Consider the following 23275-nt stretch of genomic DNA (forward strand, 5'->3'; position numbering starts at 1 on the left):
TTCATTTTGTGAATAAGGCACACAATGCACAGATTCAGGTTCACTTGCCTAAAAATATGTATACTCCATATTTATAGTATTTAAGTATATACAAGATCTTGTCATTCCCAGCATGACTTATTTGGACACACGATAAATTGTTGTGTTGATTGTACACTGGCCACTAACGGGGAAGCTGCACAGGGAACCCGGGCTGCAGAACCAGCACGGCAGATGACAGAGGAGTTATATCCATGTATTGTTCTAGGGTCGGTTTAATATACCTTATTAATAGGATTAATGTAAAGGGAAAATTATAGTGTTCTTCTATTAAGGGACACACACATTTATTGGAATAAAAGTGCCCTGAAATGTTGGACTCTTATACATGGGCTATACCATTGTTGTAAATTTAGTGTTATATGGTACTTTTTTTAAAGTAACACAGTAAAACATTATAAAGGCAAATCATTTTGTTCAAAATTCTTTTATAGAATGAGATGAAAAAATGCATGTTTTTTTTCATAATACCACTGCTACATAAAGAAAAGAAGTCTCCTGAACCACCAGTATAATTTCTACAAAAGGGGCAGTGGAGGATAGGGGAGGTTTCAATCCTAGGGAGAAGCATTTTACTGTCTCCATGTATTAGTTTTAGTGCGTTTGATTGGTGAAAACTGTACTTCTTGGCTGCCTGTCTGCAATATAACGCAAGCACGCACACACACACACAAGCAGATGTGCACACCCATATGTAGGGCTATCCCAGTCTGATAGAGTAAACGCATCAAAGACAAACGCCTAAGTCTAAAACCAATAGCAGCAAATGTAAAAACAGAAAATTAAAATTTCCCAGTGAGTTACAAAGTCCCTGTCCTAGTATACACCAGGCATGACCAACTTCACCTCAGCCTAACCTGATTACCAAAAACACTACAGCGTGGCACAAAAATTGGTTTAAGCTTGGTTCAGATGGGTTCAGACAAGGCCAAAGAAGAGAAAATATTATTACTGAAATTAGAGTTGATGACTTAGGTCTTAGACAGGTCTTAAGATGCAACCTCTGGCATGTGGCACCACTCTAGATAAACAAGAGTGAAGGTGTAATATGTGTACTACCTTGACTCAAATCTGCTTTCCAATCAACCAACACACACACATTCATTTCTTTGTTTGCCTGCTGCTTGATTTCAGCTGTTAGCGGTCATATGTATCTTAAGCGACACGCACACGTATGATTTTTGAGTTTCCTCTCCACCGCCCCAAGCCATCTTACAATCAAAGGCATGGCCTACCTCTCCTCTTTGTTCAGTTCACATTAGTGGGAAGACAGTGCTCAAGGGCAGTGACAAATGAGACCAATTCTTCAAGTATTCCACTGTTTTTTAACATGGCACCACACGTGGAGACCCTGTAGCGGTCCAAGCTTGTGTCTTAAACCTCGTACCTAATATGGGAACGGGCAAAACCCAAGCCCATATACAATGGGGAGCAGCAGATTCACCACTGTCCACTGTTCATGTCATGTGGCTACCGTGACGAGGGAAATGGAGATATAGGGACAAAAAAGCCCCTAGGAGTTTCTTTGGCCACATGCGGGATTTCCCTTTTTAGTGTGAATGAATGTGAATATCATTTAAAGGGTGAACACACCTCAAGTCGATATACAAACACACACTCCGTAGCCCCCCACCCAAGCCCTCAGGGCTCAAAGCTCTACAGTTAAGGCCAAGAGCTCACTCAGAAGCGTCCACTCTCTTTTAATAACTGTACTTATTGACCACTCGCATCTGTGGAGTCTGTGGTGAAAACCCATTGGGTTTAGGGGGCACATCTGGTTTTAGTGATGGGGTCCGTTTAAGCCCTGTGCGAGGGAGTGAGCCATACCCACTATATGTCTGTCGGGGTATAGAGGATGGGTGGGCTGTGTGCATTCCTGCCCCCATCACTCCGCCTTGGGAGTCGAGTCTGGAGGGGGGCTTTGGGGGCATGTAACCCCCTCTGTTCATACTATGGTGTCGAGACACAGACACCCCCATGGTTACCCCATTTGGTGAGGTGGATAGGGATTGCCTGTGAGAGGCACTCCGGTGGAGTTGATACCCCCCTCTTTGTCTCTCCAGGGTGCCCCCCATGCTCAGACTGCCCGTTGGTGTTGTGGGAGTTGTAGGCATGGGCACATCAACCCTCTTGGTGGGGCTGTGCCTCGGCAGGGATGAGGAGGGAGAGTACAGGGAAGCCTCACGGCTGGGCACCTTGGGGGGTAATTCTGTTAGTTCCTCCATGGGCTCCAGTGTGAGCTGTTGCCTTGGGCGAGGCCCTGATCCCTCTTGAAGAATTGCCTTTGGGTTGGCCACTGAGTCATTTAGATGTTTTAAAAGGTCATTTAGGGTATTTCTGGCATCCACAGACCTTTTCTGGTCTTTCCTACTTCCCTTAGAATCTGGGTTCTTCAGCTTCCTCTCAGATGAATGTGGCAATGTATCATCTCCATTGTCAAGGTTAGATCGGTCATGTGTGGCATTGGGCAGGACAACCGCACTAGGGATGTGGGAGTGACCCAAAGCGAGGGGAGGGTGGTTGGAGTTGGAGGTAGGAGGAGCAGAAGAAGAAGAAGAAGAAGAAGGAGGAAGGAACTGAGGATTCTTGGCTGATGAGTTGGACTCCTTACGAGGCCCGCTGGCCTTTCCATGAGCCCTCTCCCACTGGTTTTTGATGGGCTGCAGGCTTTTCTGCTGAAGCACTGGAGTGGACTCAGGTGTAGGCAGGGCAGCCAGCTCAGGGGGCTGACAGCCATCCCGCAGGATCATAGTTTTGGTGTCTCCGTTGGGGGAATTCAGGTCTTTGCTGTTGCTCAGCAGATTGGTGTAGAGCTTGGGAGAATCAATGTTGGTCTGGTACTCCTAAGAATGTGAAAAGAAAAACCAAAGGAGTAAGATAAGATAGTTTCACATCCTGTTCAATCACTCATCTCCACAAAAGACTTTGATGTAGCATTGGAGCTGCTTTTATGGCTGTACCTTGACAGGGCTGTCAAAGAGGCCGTTGAGCTTGACAAAGCTTCCAGTGGAGTCTGAGCCAGAAGGTGCAGACTCTGCATCCTTGTGGACATGCCTAGGCTTACGGAGGAATGAGTCTCGGTAGCAGAAAACTATCAGACCAGCCAGGAGAGCACCCATGAGAAAAGCAGCAAACACGCAGGTGATGAGGATGTTCATGTGGACCATCTGGTTGGTCTCACCTGCTTGGATATCCCACACACCTACAAAACAGTGGAAAAAGTATTGGTTAACCCCCCGGTGAAAAGAGTCAAACTGCTCAGTGAAGCGGCCCTCCACATTCAACAGCAGAATGTGCATGTTTGTGTGAGAACACAACCATGCATGAGTTTCTGATTTCACAACTCTGCTCTATACAAGGTAGCCAGTCAGCCACAACCAAATTTTGTAAATATTGACACATTCCTATTCATCTAAACCCGGATGAAGAAGAAATATGGTGAAAATTGGCAGAAGCTGTTAGGTACCCACATCCATTTCACCATCTATAAGAAGCAGTGCTATGTTAGTGAAGAAGGGAAGACTTGATCCATGATCCACTAGAGCCTTTTTGTCATGCGTTAAACCGGTACCAAAGGGTTAGGTGTGCACTGTCATTTGAGATGGAGAGCCAAAGTAATCTGCACAAGAGATCAACCAGCGGGAAGTTGTTCAGAGGAAAGGCAAGCAGTGCTCGTCTTCCAGGTGTTGAGATAGCTTTCTCTCAACTGGTAGTTTGTTAGTAACCACAGACATTGAAAGAGTTAGTCATCCACCGTGCAGCCACAACAGTGATGTGGCAGAGCAGGCCCAGTCAATGATCTACCAGCCAGGGTAAACTGTTACTACAGCTAGAGTCAAGAAATCTAAACTGGCAGAGAAAGAAGCTAAATCCAAACCAAAGATTTTAAAGAAACAATATGAGGTGAGTGTAAGGTTAAAAGAAAACCGGGAATAAATAATTTAAAAGAAACCAAGAAAGAAAATAAGAAAATGACAATTTAAAGGAAAGAAAACTATAGTAACATGAAAATATAATTTGTGTAGCAACTTAAATTATGTAAGGAAATGTCTATTTAAAAAAAGAAAGAGACTACATTAAAATATGAAAATATGAAAACCCTAAATAGCTGCCAATGTGTGCATGTATGTTTGCATATGTGAGCCTATGTGTGGATTCCCGTGTGTGTCTTAGTGAAGAGTTGTTGGCAGCTATTAGATCAGGCTCCTTGCGGCATGTTGGCTGCCTCTCTGTGGGCCTTACCCTCTTGCCCCCCTGGGATAGAATCTAAAGAATGGGAGGTGGCTGGGTCATCCTGCAGCACAAAGCCTGAGCCGTAGAGCTCTGGACCAGGCTCAGAGCTGGGGCTCTGAGTGGGTATGAGTACTGGGGGCTTTATGGGCCCACTGGGGTGGACAGTGACTGGCGCTGATGAAAACTCCATGTCTGTGGTGACAAACAAATTTGTTAACAAACTGTGCAGATGTGGGTAAAGCATACTGTTATCATCCCGGTTAGTAGGCATGGGCAATAGGTAATCTTTAAGGTTAGTGTCTGACAAAATAGTGAATAAACCTAATAACAGTTCACATTTATAGACCAATGAAAGTACATTTTTGTGTTTGTTTAGAAAATTTGGAAGGGAAAAAGGGAGAGGATACTGATTTTCAAAGAGGAGTTGGTACACAACAGTAAAGGTGCCAAGGGATGGTGGCTGGGCATGCAAGACGGACGAGGGATTGAAACAGGAATAGTGAAAAGGAGGAAGTAAATTTGCTTTAAGATGGAGCACAATGTTGCCCATGTATCGGTTTGTGACGATGAAAATGAAGCAGGTGACATAAGCATTCAGGAGGTGTTTGGTAAGAAAAGATGGAAGGTGGCAGTGGTGGAAAGACAGGGTTGGAGATGCTGAACTCAAGGAAAGAAACCATTTGAGTAAAAGATCAAACTAACCAGAGGTAGGGTCGCCAAATGATTTGTAATCTGGCGCTGATGTAGTGCCCAAAAACGCTAAAAGAATTAAAAGGACAAGAAATCAGTATAAAGGAATTCAGAAGTAGAAACTAAAATTCCTAAGAGACACCATGAGTGCAGTTTATTTGGTTTAAGTAAAGATACAAAGCACCCGCTAGCAGTGTCCTTTTCTCACTGGAGTCACTGTGGGCCCTCTGGTTCTGATCAATACTGAGGTTCAGCGGGGGTCATGGTTAGTTGGTACAAATGAAGGGACAGGTTTTTTATAGTAAATTCCAAAAAGAAAAGGCACATTTTCTGGCCTTCTGATACCTTAAGACCTCTACCATTTGCACCGGCTAAACATGACCCCTTAATTTTACATGTCCATGTTTCTGCCTCACTGGTGGCATAAGTTACAGGTGGCCATGTACTGTATGCAGATGTGTGTGTTAATATTGCACATAGACTTATGTAGGGGCAAGTTACTGGAGTGGTTACTGGTGTAAGTGTGCAGGCTTATGGTGCGTGTGGAAAGAGTTTGTCTTTGCGTACATGTGTACATGTATGTGTGTCAGTGTATGTATGTCTGTGTTTGTGTGTCTCAGGATAGACGGCATGATATGGAGATGAGATCCGTACCCTGACAGTCTCCCAGGTGGGCAGTGTTTCCAAACTCAACGTCCTGCTCATATCCAGTCCTGAAAAGAGAGCAAAGAAAAGAGACTTGTAAAAAAAATAGCGAAAATTGTTCTTGATCTCATTTTCTCATCTATAATATTTTCACTTTATATCACAGCTGAGGCTTGAACTCACAAAACACCAGGCTCTATCCTCTCACATGCCCCATGAGGCTTCCAGCCGCAGTAAGGATCCCTTGATGCAATGCAAGACCTGGAGTCAAACAAACACACACTCAGAACACCGGGTTTAATCATTCTGGGAAGTGCACTATAATAATTTGTGACTGACTGAACATTAACCAAAGGCATAAGATAAAGCTGTTATCATTCTCTTTATGGCATTTTCTGAAACACAAAACAATAAAGCCACAAACCTATGGCCGAACGTACAAAGCACATTTGAACCCCCTACGTGTGCAATTGCGCGCCACTTACTTGTGGCAGGAAGAATGCCGTTCACAGCGACTCAGGGGAATGCGGATGACACAGCTTGAAAAGGCAACATACAAGCTGTGTGCCTCTTTGTCCACGTGCAGCGAGAGGACACGCTTGTCATCCTCGTGGTTAGACAGGCACCTGGGATGGGAAGAGAGAAACCTGATCAGAGCTTTATCAGATAAGTCTGTCTACTGTTTCAGTCTCCAAAGATGTAATCACTTGTTAGGTGAAGAAGTCTCATAAAGCGTTCTCTCACAGTCTAGCAGGATTTTCACCTCCAACACACCCCACGGAGCGTGTTCCGCATCCACAAATGAGCACTAAAAACATACTGTGCATGCACAGAAAGCAGACAGACACTGCCATCTGTGCCCGGATGCTGCACTGTAAAAGTTGCTGACTCCTCAAACAGAAGGGGAAGAGAAAAAGAGAAGAGAGAAGGGGGGAAAAGTGTGTGTATCCCTACTTGGCCCTGTTGAAGACCTCTATCTCCTCCAGAAGCAGGCTGTCGTTCAGAGACACAGAGGAGGTCTTGGCCAAAACCTTGAGAAGAACCCCTGACTCAGCCCCGATGAACACCACGGTGTAGTTCTTGTGAGGTCCTGCTTCATTGTCCACAGCCAGCGCTGTCAGTCTGTACCTTCACACACACACACACACACACACACCAGAGAAGCATGTGTTATTCACAGTAGTGGTTATCCCATGTGAAATAGGAGAGACCATTTTGAATACATGAATTGCTTTGGCTCTTGAGCTCCACAGTAAAACAAGTTTAAATTACTATTAAAAGTTTGATTGGATGTTTTAGTTTTATTTTATTATTCTTTAAAAATAAGTAATAAAGCTTTATTTAACTTTACAGTGATCAGGCAAACAGAGAGCTGTTTGTGACAGCATTATGTAGTGATGCAATGAGAGAAATGTATCATATTTGGTTGACCATAAAGGTTAGTTTGTGTTTTTATTTATTTAAAAAAAGGTATCAGAAATTGAGGTGTTGCCATCCCATGATGGGCTTCTGCGTTTACCTGACGCGAGTCTTGGTGAACCAAGGCTCATCACCAATAGACGGCACAGCTGTGTCCATGAGGGGGTGGGACTTGATGAACTGCAGGGTATCGTCCGGGAACTCGATGGAGCTCTTTAAGGATGCAGCTGGACCATGACCTGCACAGCACCCGGGTCTAGGATGGAGGGCGAAAGGTCAAAGATCAGCCTATACGATGGCACGCACCACGGAAATAATAGCGTGTGTTGAAATGGATGAAAAGTGCAACGGGGGGGAGCAGGTGCTTATTATGATCACATAAAGGCCTCAGCTGGAAACATAAAATATACATATGCGTGGTTATCCTCCATTAATGATTTACCGGGGTAATGAGGTGCTTTGTGGACTTTGTGTTTTGGACACAGGGCAGGGCTACAAATGTACGCGCTGATTGTATACAGGTTAAATATGCAAAACATCTAATTATGCCTAATTAAATATTTAATCATCGCCAGATGGTGAATGTGTGTGCTGGGTCCAAGCTAATAACTTGGTCCCTTTCAGGGCATGAAATTAAGGCCCGCCCACCCGCCAAATGTGGGTGAATTTTGAAATTGGCGGGTAATACTGTCAGTCTGCCTGCCACGTTGGCTGGTAACCAATGAGAATTGTGTGATTCAGACACGTAACTATCGGTAAGCAGGGTACGCAGTTGCTTACTGGCCCAGACCAATCAGGGATCCGCATTACTGTAAGACATTGATTTCTAATCGGGGCCCCCTATCTCATTTTCATTACTCGTGACAATCCCAGCAATCCCATGTGCAGCCACTGACCAAGCGGGAATGAGAACGGGTCAAATTAATTTCCTTGTTTCTGATATGAAGACGAGACGTGTGTAACTCGAACATGTCAACAACAAAATGTCCAGCGAAAGACAACCTGCCAACATGTATACATTTTAACATCAATGTAGGTAGGTGGTCAAAGAAGTTAACTTCATGCCCTGGTCCCTCTACTAGTGAAAAAGATTTGATTTCATTGGGTTTAACCTAGAGAAAGAAGGGTTAAGAAAATTAGAAAAACTGTCAGGTGGTAAACAGCTGCTGAGTCAAGCACCACCTGCTCTCATATATTATATCTATATGTATGTATGTATGTATGTATGTATGTATGTATGTATGTATGTATGTATATATGTGTGTGTATATATGTGTGTGTGTGTGTGTGTGTGTGTGTGTGTGTGTGTATATATATATATATATATATATATATATATATATATATATATATATATATATATATATATATATATATTTTTTTTTTTTTTTTTTTTTTTTTAAGGTTTAGAATTTGGAAATTTTGAAGGGAAAAGTGAAGTTTAATCCTTACCGAGGTTTGGGCAGTCTCTCCTCTGGAAATGGAGTCCACACAGAGTCAGGAGTCTTCTGCTCTTTGAACCGACCCCAGAATACTTTCTCTATGTCGGCCATGGAGAAGGCGCACACAGCAGACCCTGGGATACTGTAGAGAAAGAAAAAACTCAATGTATCATCCATATATGACTCCTAAATTTATTGTGTCTGTCCTCGGCATTGCTTACTTTAACAACTAACGCAACGGCAGCTCACCTGTTCATCTGCGTGGTGAACACACCCACCACCGAGGGTACTCCGTTGATGTTGATGATATCAGTGATTGACTGAAGCACATCGAAGTAGAAGAAGGACTCCCCTGGCACTGAACAATTCAGCCTTGCCTTTACAAAAGATGTCCAGTGACTCTCCAGCACCCGCTGTGACCCACCGACATCATTCTTACAGATCCGCGCCACACGGGAATAAACAACCTGCGAGAAGAAGGGGTTTAAGAGAGGACAAATTCAGGTGGAAGAGGAAGGCAGCTGAGTGAACGTCACTAAAAACACTCTAACATGTTGAATAATGCATCTCTCTACCCTGTAGCAATTCGGGACAGACGACTTAACAAACACACACTCTCATCTTTAAGTTTTGTGTAGACAATGTTCCCCCTGACTGTAGCAACCATTTTTAAAGTTAGACACCGGCAATGCAGCACCATGTGAATGTGTGTTTGATTGCACTCATTACCAAGGCTTAGAGTATAAATGAAGTGTAAGAAGCAGTTGGCTTTGACAGTTTTACTTATTTACCAGTGCAAACCTCCATCAGAGGCCAGGTGTCACCCAAGCATTAGTAGGGTTGAAATATTTATTGGCTGGTGGCTGATGGAGGATGCTGGCTTCCTGTGGCTCGGCCAGACCCGTTTAGGATGAGGCATGGTCAAATCTGAAGTTGACCTCCAAACATTGAACATCCCAATGCCCTCTGCATGTGACAAGGTGGCAGACCCAGAGTGCACATCTCCGTGAGACAAAGCCTCTCACTGTGTAGTGGTTTTACAGTAGTAGAACATTCCCAGCAAACACTGGCTGTTGTAATTTGTTTGTTATTATGCAATGTACCATCGCCTGAATGGGCCCTATTACCACTGGGGCCATTTGTGGCAAAAACACTGCACTGAGGGAGGTGTAAGCTTTTTTTTGGGATAAAGGCCTGCCTACTGGATCTGTTCTGCTTTATAAACGGAAGGCGCGCTGTCTTACCTTGCCCAGATTGCTGTGCTCCACTGCAATCTCTCGGTAAAAAAAGTACACATAATTCCCGTACTCTGCTGCGTGCAGGAAATGAGGTTCTGAAGGGAGAGACAGAAGCAGCGAGTTGAAGTGTATTTCTGCACCGTCACCACCACTGTGCATGTTGAATATTTCAGGGATTTGTACAAGGCGGTATATGGCTGGGGGTGACCTAGATTGCCTGGGAGAGAACAGGCAATATCCCCATGGAGCTTGGCAAGGCAGGAGATCACTCTATCACTCAAACAACAGCTCTTGACAGCCACGCACATACGTGCACCATGGGCATTTAGCTAGCTGGCAGGTAGCACGTGCATCGCGAGGAAAGCAAAGGGAAAGATAAATAAAGATTTAGAGTGATGAAGAGGCAATCACTTACCTTTCAGCCATTTGGAGTCATATTTGATGGTCCTTAGGGCTGATCCATCACCCATACTGCGATAGATGACAGAATCACTGGCCTGGAAGTCGGCTACAGTTGCCGAATACAGCTTCCCCTCTAAAAAAGAAAAATTAGGATACATTGCTCTTCAATGCTTTGTTTCTTCTTTTTTAAAGGCTTGATTGGCTGATATCGCTGCAGGCAAAGTTTTACTGTGGCAAAGACACTGAGGTGATAATGAGAGCATAAGTAGGAACTCATTCTTCTTCAGCAAGACGTGTGTAGGCGAAGAGTTTGACTCTTACCAGCGAAAAGGGCAACGTTGGTTTGCTTGGAGTCAAATGGGCATCGTGCCAGTCCATTGATCTCCTCCCCATCAAACTCGAGGTTATCCAGCTGAAGGGAATACACCAATCACCCACACATTAAAAAGGTTTCATCAAGGGACACAGAGAAAACACACACACTAGAAAAACTAGCACGCACATGAATCATTCAAACAGGTCTAGCTTATTTAACAAGAAATTAAAATGAAGGGTGTGTTACGCAAATGACTTTCAAGTGCATTTACACAACAGCATATGTGCAGATCTGAGCATGCAAGGCCCTGGCACTGGATACTCACCCTGTAGTATCTGCACATGGGGTTGAAGCCGTTGGTACCACAGATGAACACAAGGTCATCGTTTCTGGGAACCAGCACTTTGATAAAGTTGTGGCACTCGTCCTGAACACAGACAGAAAAAACGGGGCAGCGTTTTTTTTTTAGAGGCAGCCAGCTCATCTGCTCACATGTTTAAGCGTCTGTCCACGTGGTGGAATGTAAAACAAAAGGTGAATGGCTTTTTTTTGTACGTACTCTGTGTTTTCCCTTGATAGCACACATGTCTCTGTCAGCTTGGCCCGATCGCCATGTCAGCTTCTGCGAAAACCAACACAGCGCATTAGACACACGCAGACTACGACATACACTCGCACACACTGACTCATGCACACGCACGCACGCCCAGTCCTCCCATTTCCACTCTCTCATTTTACAACCTGTCCAGTGTGTGATGGATTGCTCTGTATTTTCTATGGAGCCCTTTTAGTGTTTGTGGATTGAGAGAGCAGCTTGTGGCGAGAATCTTACCCGGTAAGGAATGATCTCATTCCTGTAGGATTCTCTCAGGCTGACCAGGTACACCTGATCTCTGTGGACAGACGGCAACAAAACACACAGCTCAGTACAATTAAACTGGAGTGTCTTTATCATTATTATTATTTTTTTTTTGATGAAAGGGTCAAATTCTCATTCAAAATTAATTCCGGTCTCAATTTCAAAAATACAGTTTCCAGAAAGTCTACTATGCAGTTTATTTTATTTGTTAGATGTACTCTGGTGAATAGTCAGCAGCTCATTTGCATTGTTTTCCCCAAATGTTTTTTTTCCCCCCAAATTGCACTTGTCAGTAGAGGATCTCATTCACTGTGACCTATGCTTTCAGCCTCTTCTTGCGGCAGGAAACGCAACAACATTTTTAATTCGCAATAATGGGAATGAGTTTAAACCAATCTCTCTCTTTTTTTTTAAACCCGGGTAGTCTAATGTCATAAACCTGAAAAACCTGAAAATAATTACAGTAAAATATAGTTATGTAAATGTCTGTATTATATGAACGGTAAACAGGGTGTGGTAGGGTTGAGGCATAGGGAAGTCTGTTTTTTTTATGCAACTGCCTTATGAAAACCTGAATATCCTCTCTGCTATACCATTTTACACGATAACCACTTATTGTTTTGATTATACCTTGGTTATAAAAATGTAATAAAAGCAGTGGGATCACATTGTATCAACCCCTAGTGACCAGCATATGGCTTCACTTTTGGTAAAATGTGAATAACCCAACTTGGCAAAAGAGGGATCTACCTGACAAATGTGATACATGTGGTGGTGATTACAGGGACTTCAGAGGTAGGAGTTTTATACTGTAGATGTCGAGTTGATTTCCTGCTACAATATTAGTGCTGGCGGTCAGATTAATCCCAGTGCCCATAAATACCAAAAAGACATGTAAAGATGCCAAGAAAGGCCTGACAGAGTGTCAGGCCGCCATGATAGACGCCTTTCCTAGATCAATACTGGCAATATACATCAAATGCAGGTCTAGAAGCCACAGATCCAATAACACTAAGAGCCCCCCCTCCCCACCCCCACCCATGCCATTGTTTGCATGCCAAGGAGTGACTGAGTTTATTGGTGTGGGGGATGTGTGAAAGAGAGAGTGATAGAGATAGTGTGGATGTGGTTTGAGTTTACCTGCCAGCGATGAACAGAGTGTCCTGTATCTTGGTCATCAGCTGAAAGTCAAGGCGGTGCTGTGACTCGTTGCCAGAGGGCCTGCCTCTGAACACAGGGTACCGCCGTGAAACTGTGCAGAAATCACACACGCACACACACTGTTAATGGGAAACTTGTGGTAGAAGCGGACAATTTTGCACGGTTGAACCACGCTCACCTCTTGCTATATTTATCTGTACTGTACTGATTAGAAATAAATATGCTGTGTGTGTGCTTTCTACAAATCCTCCTGCGATGAAGGTAATGGAAAGGACCCCTCGGCTAAAAGAGAGACGGAGCACGGACCCCCCACTACATACAATATTGTATAAAATTGAGTTAGATATTAAACTGGGCCTACAATAATGAGTAGTCTGGCCTTAAGCCTTTATACATACATGTTTTATGGTGCATACAATACTAAGCTAATAACAATGGACTTATTCATATCTATTCATACATTATGTTTTAATGTTAAACATACATGTAGCACAGTGGCTACCTTTAGTTACAGCCTGTCATCAATATTGCATAAATAAAAAAAGGTAATCCAATAAAAATCACAAATAGGCCGATTGGTCTCAGCTATTAATAGGTTGGACGTATGTTTATGTATATTTTAAGACATATTTTAAGTTTTGAAAACAAAACGATAAAACCATAACTTGTTAGCCCCCACTACAGTAACTCTGAGGACCTTCTAAGGGTCCCGAACCCCGTGTTGAAGATCTCTGCGTTAGATAATGGTTGCTTATGTCAGCACATCTCTCTGTTCTTCCAGTACATCACAGGGATGCAAATGAAATCCACGTAATGCCCCAACTGACCACATAGTAGATTGATTGATTATTGATTGTATTACTAGGAATATGGCACGCTGGTGTGCTATTGTCTGAACTGCTGACGCGACTAGAAGAAGGAGGCTGCCGATGTTTGTCTTTGTTCCATGTGTGACCCGAGTAAGTAAGGATAGTTGTTGACTTTTTCAGTAATGTAGCAGCAATTTAAATCTCTACCCCCATCCCTGGCGAACTCCTTTGCGTGCGTGTACTCACAGTGTGCGTCAACGACATCGAGGGGTGCGGTGTCCTCGGGGAAGCTGACTGCGAGGAGAGTGCGTGACGCTGTCAGCAGCAGCAGCAGCAGCAGCAGCTCACTGAGCAGAAGCGCAGCTCTCTGGCCCATGGCTGCTCACAGACGACACTTCCTGTTTCACTCTTGTGGAGATGTTACCTGGAAACACACAAAACGCATGCCATTGCTGCTTGACATGTAATTCATTTCATGTATTTACCTTTTGCTGCAAACTGTAGTCTTAGGCGCCAAATTCTAACAATTTGGTTACCACATGACACTGTAAAGTTTTCCTTTTCTCATTGATACCCACTACATTAGTGAAATACAACCATAAGGCACACATCATGCCCTCTCAGGCATGTTGATGGCTGAGCTCTCAGCGGCAGTGCTTGGCGTTTCCCCTATACCTCTCCCTGCATCTGCTGTCTAAGGGAAGGTCAGCCAAGTGGCCGGTGGGGTGTCTCGGTGTGTGTTGGATGCAGCGGAAGTCCACTCTGTTAGAAACATAGCGGGCCTGCTGTCTCTGTACATCTGTGCTCGGATTGGTTTGTCCCAGGCAAGGCTCAACACTAATCAGCACATTGCAACTTCATCAGCATCACTGGTGTAGCCTCTGCTCTGACCTTAGCTGACTTCTATTAGCGCTCTGTTGGCTGTTATTGCTCCAGCCTTTCCGTAGGGTGGGGGCACTTTAGTACAGTGCATTGAATCACTCATCTTTGTTCTGGGAAGATCAAGTCACATACATTTTTGTATACTATACATTGTTGTTTGTACTGCATCTGATTGTAGACATGTTACACCAGCAACTACATTTGTCATAATTCATTGTGGGAGTGGCAGGAGTTTAGTGTGTATGTTAGTGCGCAAAGGAGTGCTTAAGAGACAGACTGTGTCTGTGCATATTAATGATCGCTGTACATTCAAATATTTATAAGGCAAACAAATTATTCATGCAGGCAAAGCCTGAACGGATATAAACAATTTACCGGGAGACGTCACACAGGCAGAGGGATGGATTAGCTGGGAGCACACATGGACACACACACATTCAAATGGTGTAATGCAACGACAGAGGCATACACATACACACACACACACACACACACACACACACACACACACACACACACACACACACACACACACACAAACTATTGACTCATTTTTCAATTAGCCCCAAAGCACACCTGCTCCAGTGCTGTCTGAGGGCCCTGCCTGCCAAACCATTAGTGCCTTGATTGATCCACACAGGAAGCATGGTAGGTCAGCGGCTAGCAAAGGCAATCGATGGATTTTCCCATGTCATTGTAGCCATTTGGAAACTTTGAAACTCACAATCTGCCCACTTTCATCTTGTAAAGGGCTGTTAAAATAAAAAACCTAATACTTAGTTTAAAACACAAGATAAACTGTAATGTACATGGTTGTCAAGTGGAAGATTATGCTGCACAAGGTGTTTACTTGACAGCGACAATATCCATCAGCATGTCAGCCTTTTGTCAGTGTACGTGAAATATGTAATACACAATTTGGCTGCACTGCCTTAAAGCCTATGTTGATATTAAGCGCAGTGTGTTTTTCCAGGGACTTAATAATCCAATTTTGATATGAGCAGTTCCTGCACGATGATGTGTCACTAAAAATAATGGAAGTGGTGGAGATGGAAGCAGAGTAATGCCAGCATGTTTTAGTCATAAATGATGTGTAATCATGGCTATTCAGCACTCTGAGGCCTTTGAAGTTGCAATGGTAATGCAGGGATAATGTAACGCTTCATCCCAATTAGTCCACATAATAGTTAAATTACAGGTTTTATATTTTTTGACAAAAAAAATTAAGATTTAATGAAGACCTATGACATCACTGACGCTGGAGCAGTCCACATACTCTTATCTAGCTACAAATGAATCTAGTCTGGACACAAATGATCCACAGATCTATGCACACTGGCTCCCAGATCTATGCAGAAGAACATCGTCAGCAACTTAATCTAGATGAGACATGATGACACTGCTCTGCAAAGATCGGTTAACTGATGTGTACCCGTAGGTAGATTTGATTTGCAGTAAGACGAGGCATCCATCATGACACACAGACAATAGACAGACACGCTAAAAATGGGATAAAGGTACTGAAAGCTTCCACTAAAATCACTAAAAAGACAGGCAGTGGTGTTCCTTAAAAGCATAGCAGCTCCTTTTTTAGTACCTGGTTCAGACACTGTCACAACGAGAAATGTGCTGTATTAAGGCCCAAGCAATAAATTGCTGAGTTTCTAGGAGAAGCGAGGGACAGGAATAGATACCAAACGCACCACAATAGAGAATAAAAAAAGAGGATCTGTGAAAGGTAAATAAACCATGCTCCACATTTCAATTCCATACTGCTATCATACAGGCTGCAGGCTGTGCTTCCACTCCAAACTTGGCTATGTTCACAGGTAAATAATGTTCTCGGTTTAGTCCGAATTTAGAGTCCTGCTCTATATCCCCTCTTATTAAGCACGCACCACTGCCATTCTCCCTCACTAAACAATTCAGAAGAAAAGCACTCCAACAAGAGGCAGAACCCCAGCTCCGATCTCCCATGATTCCTTGCGTGATATTAGCCACACTGCAGAGGCAAAGGCTTTCCTCAGAAACTTTAATGTAAAACAGAAACAAGACATCCAGAGGTCAGCGATCTAAAATTACTTCTCAGTCTCTGGTGAGCCCAGCGTGTTTTCTATTGACTATTCCTTTGCGCTCTCTGGTTCCTGCCCTTCAGTGTGTGTGTGTGTGTGTGTGTGTGTGTGTGTGTGTGTGTGTGTGTGTACACACACATATAGGCCTCGACAAGCCTAAAGATGCTGGGCTTGTCACGCAACACGGTGCCATTCAGCCTTGCCTCACTCTACCTCTGTTATTACAGGCTTTTCAATGTCCTACAACCACGCACTTTCCCTGCTGATGTTGTTGGCCCGGGCCCATGGTGTTTAACCCGGAGAGGGGGAGGGGGTCTGGTGGATTACTATTTCTACTGATTGTGGGTGTAAGGTTCTGTAGTCCAATTCTGGTAGTTAAAGCTAAAGATTTAGTGTTCCAAGCTTAAAATGACAGATTAGCACACATTCTCTTCTTAGTTGTGCTTTCACTGGCATATGTCAGCCATAACCTCTCCCCCACTGTAACACTGAATGGATTTATGTTTACATGGAAGTCCTGTTGGGAAGAATTGGGGCTAATAAAAGGAAGACAAACAACAGGGGTGCGTGAGGTTTTGTAAATTGCGTGCAAGTGTGATGGGTGGATGCAATCCCAGAAGGACAATGGCTGCTGCTGCTTCAGGCTGCTTGGCTTGTCATCTTGCACCATACTAATCTGTAAGCCTAAACAGCTCAGGTAATCGGATAGCCCAGGAGTTTAGTTTCAGACATTTCTTCACTCTTGGTGTATGTGTGTTTAAATGCGTGCGTGAGAATGTTGACTGTCAAAAACTGGATACGTCCTGTACCACGGTTGTCTCAACTCTCAACTGCTCTTAGAAAATAATCAAAATGCAGCCACACGGGAATGTGAGTCAGCCAGCTGATTAGAGCAGCCACCACACAGGGCCAGAAAATAATTACTACTCCTTTTTACCACTTGAGTAACAACCACTACACCTAATCGCGTGCTATTTACCCAAGGATCACTTCTGAGAGGCTTGGTCGGACTTGTTGCTTCAGAGATTTGGCAGAAGAGAGGGCTGTGCCACCCTAAACTGTGCTTCCCTCCCTTTATTCTCTACCTTGGTGATAGGAGGAGTGAAACAGGAGAAAGGCTGTTCTCAGCAGTCGTTCTGCTATAGTAAAGCACAAAAGGGGCTGAGCTGCAGGTGTGACCAGGAAACAAAGGGGGCTTTGGGCAAGTCAACACAATAGCGCCCCACCCCCAGCCAGTGGACCTGCATTGAGGAGAGCTGTTCTGGGGCTACTAAAAGGGGGTTCTGAAGGAACAAAGCAAACTGTATAAACATATTGACTCCAAATGCTGCACACAAGGTCAAACTTGTCTCACTCAAGCAATTTAGCATTGAACAACTGGTTTCCAAGCAGCAGTTTGGGGCAACCATAAGGCATATGGTGTAAAGAGTTAACACTGGTCGCTGTATGGTTCAATGCTGGTTGTTCCGGGGTTACAGCCGGCTAAAGTGGAGGTTAACGCTGGTCGTTCTGGTCGCTGAGTTTTGACCCCGTGGCCAGTGAGCCGAGGTGAGACATCAGCCAGCTGTGCTGTCAACTAACCCACGGCTGGTTCTGATGTCTGAGCTGGCCGGAGCGTGATGCTCCTGCCAACATCATGATGTAGTTTCTGTAGCTACGGTTCTCCTCTCTCTGTGACAGAGCTCTGACACTCCAGAGTTTCAGGGAAATTCACACATCTGGTATAGGTTTTAAACCCATTTGCTCTGTTTTTATTTCTGTAAAGGGACCACACTGGTTTGAGAGAATAGCACCAATCAATTTGTTTTTATAATTAGTTTAGCACACCAGATTAGTCTATAAGGACAACTTCAGAGTACAACCTTTGATTGTGTATTTGATTCATCTCCTTTGTACTTATTCACTTAATTTGGCCACATTTTCTTAAATAATGAGACACGGAAGAACAATTCCTAAATGTGACCAACATGTCTCCTTATGAAAAAAAACATATTAACTAACTCTCTCTCTCTTTATTCTTCTGTTCTTCTTCCTTAGTCATTTGTCAAGTTTTGCGTAAGGACCTTCCTCTTCTCTTTGCGTACACAATCCACGCAGCAGCCCGGGCTCTAATGCAGGCATTGTGCGGACTGGGTGCGTAAAGACATTCAAGTTTTAACCGTGGCAAATCTTTTCAGACCCCTTCGGCCCACATGTAAGACTCATACAAAAGACAACAAAGACGCGGGGGACAGCGGTGGAGTGACAACTGTGATGGGGCATGCGTTGATCTGCCTCCACGGCACTTAATGCATGCGCAGGGCTGGGCTCTCGCGCTGCTCTGCCCCCAGAAAGCTTGCGAGCGCTTCCCTACTGTATCATCTAATATTATAATACCACAATGAAACTGGGAATACACGACATAAATTAAAGGTGAGTGAGAAGACACCAACGTTAAAGTCCTACTCGTCTTTTGCGCTTTCCTAGGTTGTGTTTGACAGCATGGTCCGTAGCCTACAATCGTGTGCCAGTGACCTTTTATTCCAAGTTTATTTTATGAAGACGAAATATCCGACCAACTTTAATGTATTCATGCGTTGAGCCTTTGAACACAACTCAGAAGAAGACACAACAGACGAGATTGGCTTGACGGGGCTCTGATTTTACTCTCTGCCAATCCTAATCTATGTGTACATCTCTGCTTTATAAACGTGTATATTTTTACTTTGAAATCCTACTCGATTCCCTTGAACAGATTCCGTTCACAAAGTAGCTCTCCGGATAGCATGGGAGCCAGCAGTTATTTGTCCTATTATTAAATCAAAGCTCCATCTTAATAATACACCACAGAGTGTATCCAAGAAAGAAAATACACTACAGCCTACCAGTACTTTAAAAACCACCGAGGACACCTACCTTGAGTGTGCGAATCCACTCATGAGTGGGGCAATCCGACTGAATGTCATATTCCTTTGGTAATCCATTTAAGAGAAAACACCCAGCATGTAATATTCCTGTTATTTAAGATCCACCCGGACCCAAGATTCCTCTTTTTTTATCCAGTTTCGCACAGATTTCAGCCGCTCGCCCCACACACGAGCATTTAGACTGCCTGCTCTGTCTCTGTCTGCTCTGTCTCTGTCTCCGTCCCCGGGCCCCTGAGCTCTGCTGACTGATCTTCAAAAGCTCTGCCACGACCACACAGCCCCCTCCCTCATACACCGACACACCAGCCCCCTTCCACTACTATTAACTTTGGAAACCAGAGGGAAAAGACATAAACATTAACGACGCGCAATCCACTAACGCCGCGCTCTGACTTCATAGCCTCCAATCACTGATTTAATGCTGATTTAAAGACGATATATAGATGATGGGGCGCGTTTACTCACTGAGAGCGCGATATCCCACATAAGCACCAGAATATATATTTAGAACAAAACTAGATTTACGAAACTATTTTCTGTGCTTGTTTATCTCAATAGCCATTGCTCACCAGTTTGATACATGCTCTAATGCTGAGACTGCTCGACTCATTATAGCCTAATAAAGATTTCTGGCATTTTCAATTGGAGAGTTAGCTGTCTCACAAATAAAAGAGGGGACTTCAGATTTGTTTTGCCCTCTTGTTCCACCGCTGCTTGAGCGCCGGAAAGACGCGTCGAGCAGGACAGATAAACGTGCTGGGAAGGAAGGAATACAAAGTAAATATGGATTGAAGCACAAGTACAAAATAGTCCAGACCTGCACTATTTCTGTCCTGCAACCATCAGTTTTGCAGAATAGCATAACGACGTGATCAGAAGAAACATTTCGTATTCCAGCAAAGACTTCTCTCTAGTTTTCCCCTCGACTTTCACTGCGTAATGCGGCGCGACTGAGTGTTGCATATGTCCACGTAGCGGCAGGGAACTCACCTCATCTGAAATGCTTATTTTGTATCCTTTTTGTGTTGCTGTAATCCAACAAAAAATTGCGTGAGCGTCGTAGTGAATCAACTTCTCCTGGCTGGGAGAAAAACAAACTAATGCACGGCAAATGGTGTAATTCGACCCGTGTTAAGTCAATCCATCGAGAGAGAGAGAGAGAGAGAGAGAGAGAGAGAGAGAGAGAGAGAGAGAGAGAGAGAGACACAGCCTACCAATAAGCAGCGCTCTTGCTCCAGTCCCTCCCCCCACCATCCATCTCTCCTCAGTTGGTTTGGGTTCCTCTGCCTTGCTCTGGCTTCCTTCCTTTCTTTCCTAGAGCCCGGAGAGAAAGAAAAAGACCCCCTCCCTCCCAATTCTCCTCCTGTGTGACCCCGTATTGCGCCCCCCCCCCTTCTCTGTTAAACCCCATCCCCCCAACTCCAAGTCAGCTAGAGAGCCTAGTAAAAATCATTTCAGCTGAGTTGTGGCTGCTTAGTAAAACCCAGCTTTAGAAATGTTTGGATTTAAGAGGGAGAAGCACAAATCTCCTTATAGTTCAGCTCAGCATCATGCAACTGATTATTCTATTAAAAGTGAAGAAATATAAATAGCAGAGTAAAAGTTTACTTTTGTCAAATAACTCTACAAACTCATACATTATATATTCTAGCAAACAGTTTTGCTAATACATACAATACCATAAGTACATATAAACACAATACATCTCTATAGCCATAATAAATCACCCTCATTCTCTTTTCTTTTGTTTAAGCTAGTTCTTTACAAGCAAGCATGTGTGTGTAAACATGAGTGTGTGTTCCTGTATGCATGCGAAGCTGAAGTCGTCATTGAACGTGTCAGGTCATTCCAACCAGGTCTGCAAGGCCGCACAATGGAGGCCCATTCGCACCCCATTAGAAAAGTAGGCTGGCAGATGTGTGAGAATATCTCTACCAAGGGAACATCCTCACCCTCTCTTTTCTCTAAGAGACAGAGACACACACACACACACACACACACACACACACACACACTCCTGACAGCCCCCATTATTAGCTGAGAAATAGGGATCTGCATCTCAATACTTGCACAGGAAACACTAGTTTGCACTGCTGATCTGCCTGATCCCGGGTTGGCACTTGCATGTCTTTGTCCCCATTTGTCCTTCACTTGTCCCATCCTCTTCTTCTTTTTCAAACTACTTCTCGATATCCAGTCTCTTCATTTGACAGAACCTTTCTTTTTCCTTGGGCCCCCTATAGTTCTCCATTTCTTTCACCAATCTCACCGGGGTTATCTCAACTGATAGAGTTTAATCTGTCATTTATTTGACTTTCAGTTGCTTTCTTCTGGCCTCTCCTGCTTCAATCTTGCAACTCAATGTTTCTGTCAGTCCTAGGTTACTTCTATGTGGAGGCCTTGTATCCCATGGGGACTGAATCAGCACAAGCTTCTATTATGGTGGGAGAGGGGGAAGATGGATAGTGGATCAATGTGTCGAAGGTACTGAGTGTCAGGATGGGTGAACACACATATGGATCTGTGGGTGTATGGTGATTGGTGGGTCTATTGATTGGTCTTTTTCCCCCAGTGAGTGGACAGTTTTGTCATGGGAGTAATGGGAATGTGACACAGTTTCAGTAGGTTTTAATGCGTTTTGGTGCACTATTGTTGGGTTTGACAATTCTCAATCTGCTTGTAGTGCAATTATTTTGCTACTAACATGACTTATCACCAAACCAAGTATAGTTAAAGAATTATTTATGATTTTCCTGTCTTCCTACACATAAGATGACCAAAAATGGTTGAGGCACTATTTTGATTGCACTTTTTACTTTTTTGCTCTCTTTTATTGAAAATGTCAGTGCAAAACATGATTTTTCTTGACCAAATTAGAAAAAGAATTACAAGATATTGAAGTCATGGGAGGATAACTGAATTCAGACCTATTTACAAAAAATGCAGTGACAGAAGTGGTGCAGATGGGTGAGTGATAAAGGCCTTGTGTTTGGATTGTTAGTTGGGATGGACAGATGCAGGTATTCATGCTGGGAGATGGAGAGATGTATGGTGATGGTGGGAGAGTAGAGTGATGTGTGCTGAGGGTAGACAGAGGAAAGAAGGCGACTCCTAAAGCCTGATATACTCCCTTGGGGTTCCTGCAGTGTGTAGGTCAACCCCAGGGGGTGTATGGGGGTGGGCGTCAGGGTGCAAAGGAGAATGTGAGGGCTTGGCCCCTAGGTCGGGCCTACCAGAGAGTGCACTACCCTCCACTCCCTTATTTACTGCCTGAAATGCCACTACAGATGGCCATGTGTCAAGGATGGGGGTGAGAGGCTTAAGGTTGGGGCTGAGGCCAAAGATGGAGGGAACCATGGGATCGGATGTTCGACTACAACACCATTTCCACCCAGCTAATTAGAGCAATTGAGAAAATAAAAACCGGGGACACATCTAGAATAACAAAAGGTACCAAATTCTAATTTTTCTAGTAATTTAAACATGTCGAGGACGGCTGAGTTGACTCAGCATCACTGTAATAGTGAACAAGGATAACAAAGACAAGACAAAGACGTCTCTGCAGTGAGTGGTCCAGTTTTTAGAACAGTTGAGATGAGAGCAGCAGTGATGTGCTAACTAGGAGAAAAGGTTGTGTGCTTTGCGGCTTGGCATTGAGTGTTCTATCAGATGGCTGCCTCTCAGGGTGAAGGCAGTCTGGACTGAGCCTCCATGGTGACCTCTGATTGATTAAGAGGCCATTTCTGGCACTTGGCTGGCCTGGGGCACCATTTGTCACCTGACTGTGCAGTCCTGTTGAGAAGTCCAATCTAGACTCAGACCTTTTTTCTACATCCCCAACTCAGCCGGACCCACGAGGGCCACCCATGTCAAAAATCTGTTCACTCAATCTGGTGCTTAGCCTTTTGGATTAGAGTAAACCCCAAATGGGATGTAAAAACAATTCACAATATACTAGACATGAAACACTTTCTCTGTAGGTGATACCTTACTACATTAGTCTCAGGTTGCTTTTTTAAAAGCTGATCTAAAGTTGAACAGAAATACATTTTGGTCATTAAATCAGTATATAACCCATACCATTGGTGTTTGTTTTGAATTGTAAACTTATATTGTCAAAATTGTAAAAATTTATGTTAGTTCCTCTATGTTTTAAAATACA

General features: G+C 43.9%; 1 protein-coding gene across 7 annotated transcripts; it reads right to left on the bottom strand.

The window, feature by feature from the left end:
- Positions 1 to 271: 271 nt before the first annotated feature.
- sema6dl (sema domain, transmembrane domain (TM), and cytoplasmic domain, (semaphorin) 6D, like) lies at positions 272 to 20379 on the bottom strand. Of its 7 annotated transcripts, none has more exons than XM_034869614.1 (20): positions 20104 to 20379; positions 13500 to 13677; positions 12424 to 12535; positions 11257 to 11317; positions 10984 to 11046; positions 10750 to 10851; positions 10430 to 10520; positions 10122 to 10241; positions 9713 to 9801; positions 8718 to 8935; positions 8479 to 8610; positions 7127 to 7282; positions 6562 to 6735; positions 6093 to 6233; positions 5791 to 5868; positions 5617 to 5675; positions 4975 to 5031; positions 4282 to 4464; positions 3000 to 3241; positions 1740 to 2882 (listed from the first exon to the last, which is right to left on the bottom strand). In XM_034869614.1, exons 2-20 carry the CDS (start codon positions 13627 to 13629, stop codon positions 1740 to 1742), a joined length of 3351 nt encoding a protein of 1116 aa, XP_034725505.1. In that variant the 5' UTR covers positions 13630 to 13677; positions 20104 to 20379. The 7 variants fall into 7 exon arrangements, with proteins under 7 accessions (XP_034725523.1, XP_034725505.1, XP_034725515.1 ...); XM_034869624.1 differs by lacking the exon at positions 20104 to 20379 and adding an exon at positions 19103 to 19377; XM_034869632.1 differs by lacking the exon at positions 20104 to 20379 and having other exon boundaries at positions 272 to 2882; positions 13500 to 13629.
- Positions 20380 to 23275: the final 2896 nt, after the last annotated feature.

This window comes from Etheostoma cragini, chromosome 1 (assembly GCF_013103735.1).
Source record: "Etheostoma cragini isolate CJK2018 chromosome 1, CSU_Ecrag_1.0, whole genome shotgun sequence".
Classification (NCBI taxonomy): Eukaryota; Metazoa; Chordata; class Actinopteri; order Perciformes; family Percidae; genus Etheostoma; species Etheostoma cragini.

What these genes read in the sequence shown, in the direction of transcription:
- sema6dl (XM_034869632.1), bottom strand. Translation starts at nt 13,629, where the DNA reads ATGGGCCAGAGAGCTGCGCTTCTGCTCAGTGAGCTGCTGCTGCTGCTG. An exon ending in TGACTCCAAATGGCTGAAAG is followed by an intron (nt 9,802 to 10,121) that starts GTAAGTGATTGC and finishes CTCTCCCTTCAG; the next exon opens with AACCTCATTTCCTGCACGCA. An exon ending in TCTTTGACAGCCCTGTCAAG is followed by an intron (nt 2,883 to 2,999) that starts GTACAGCCATAA and finishes TCACATTCTTAG; the next exon opens with GAGTACCAGACCAACATTGA.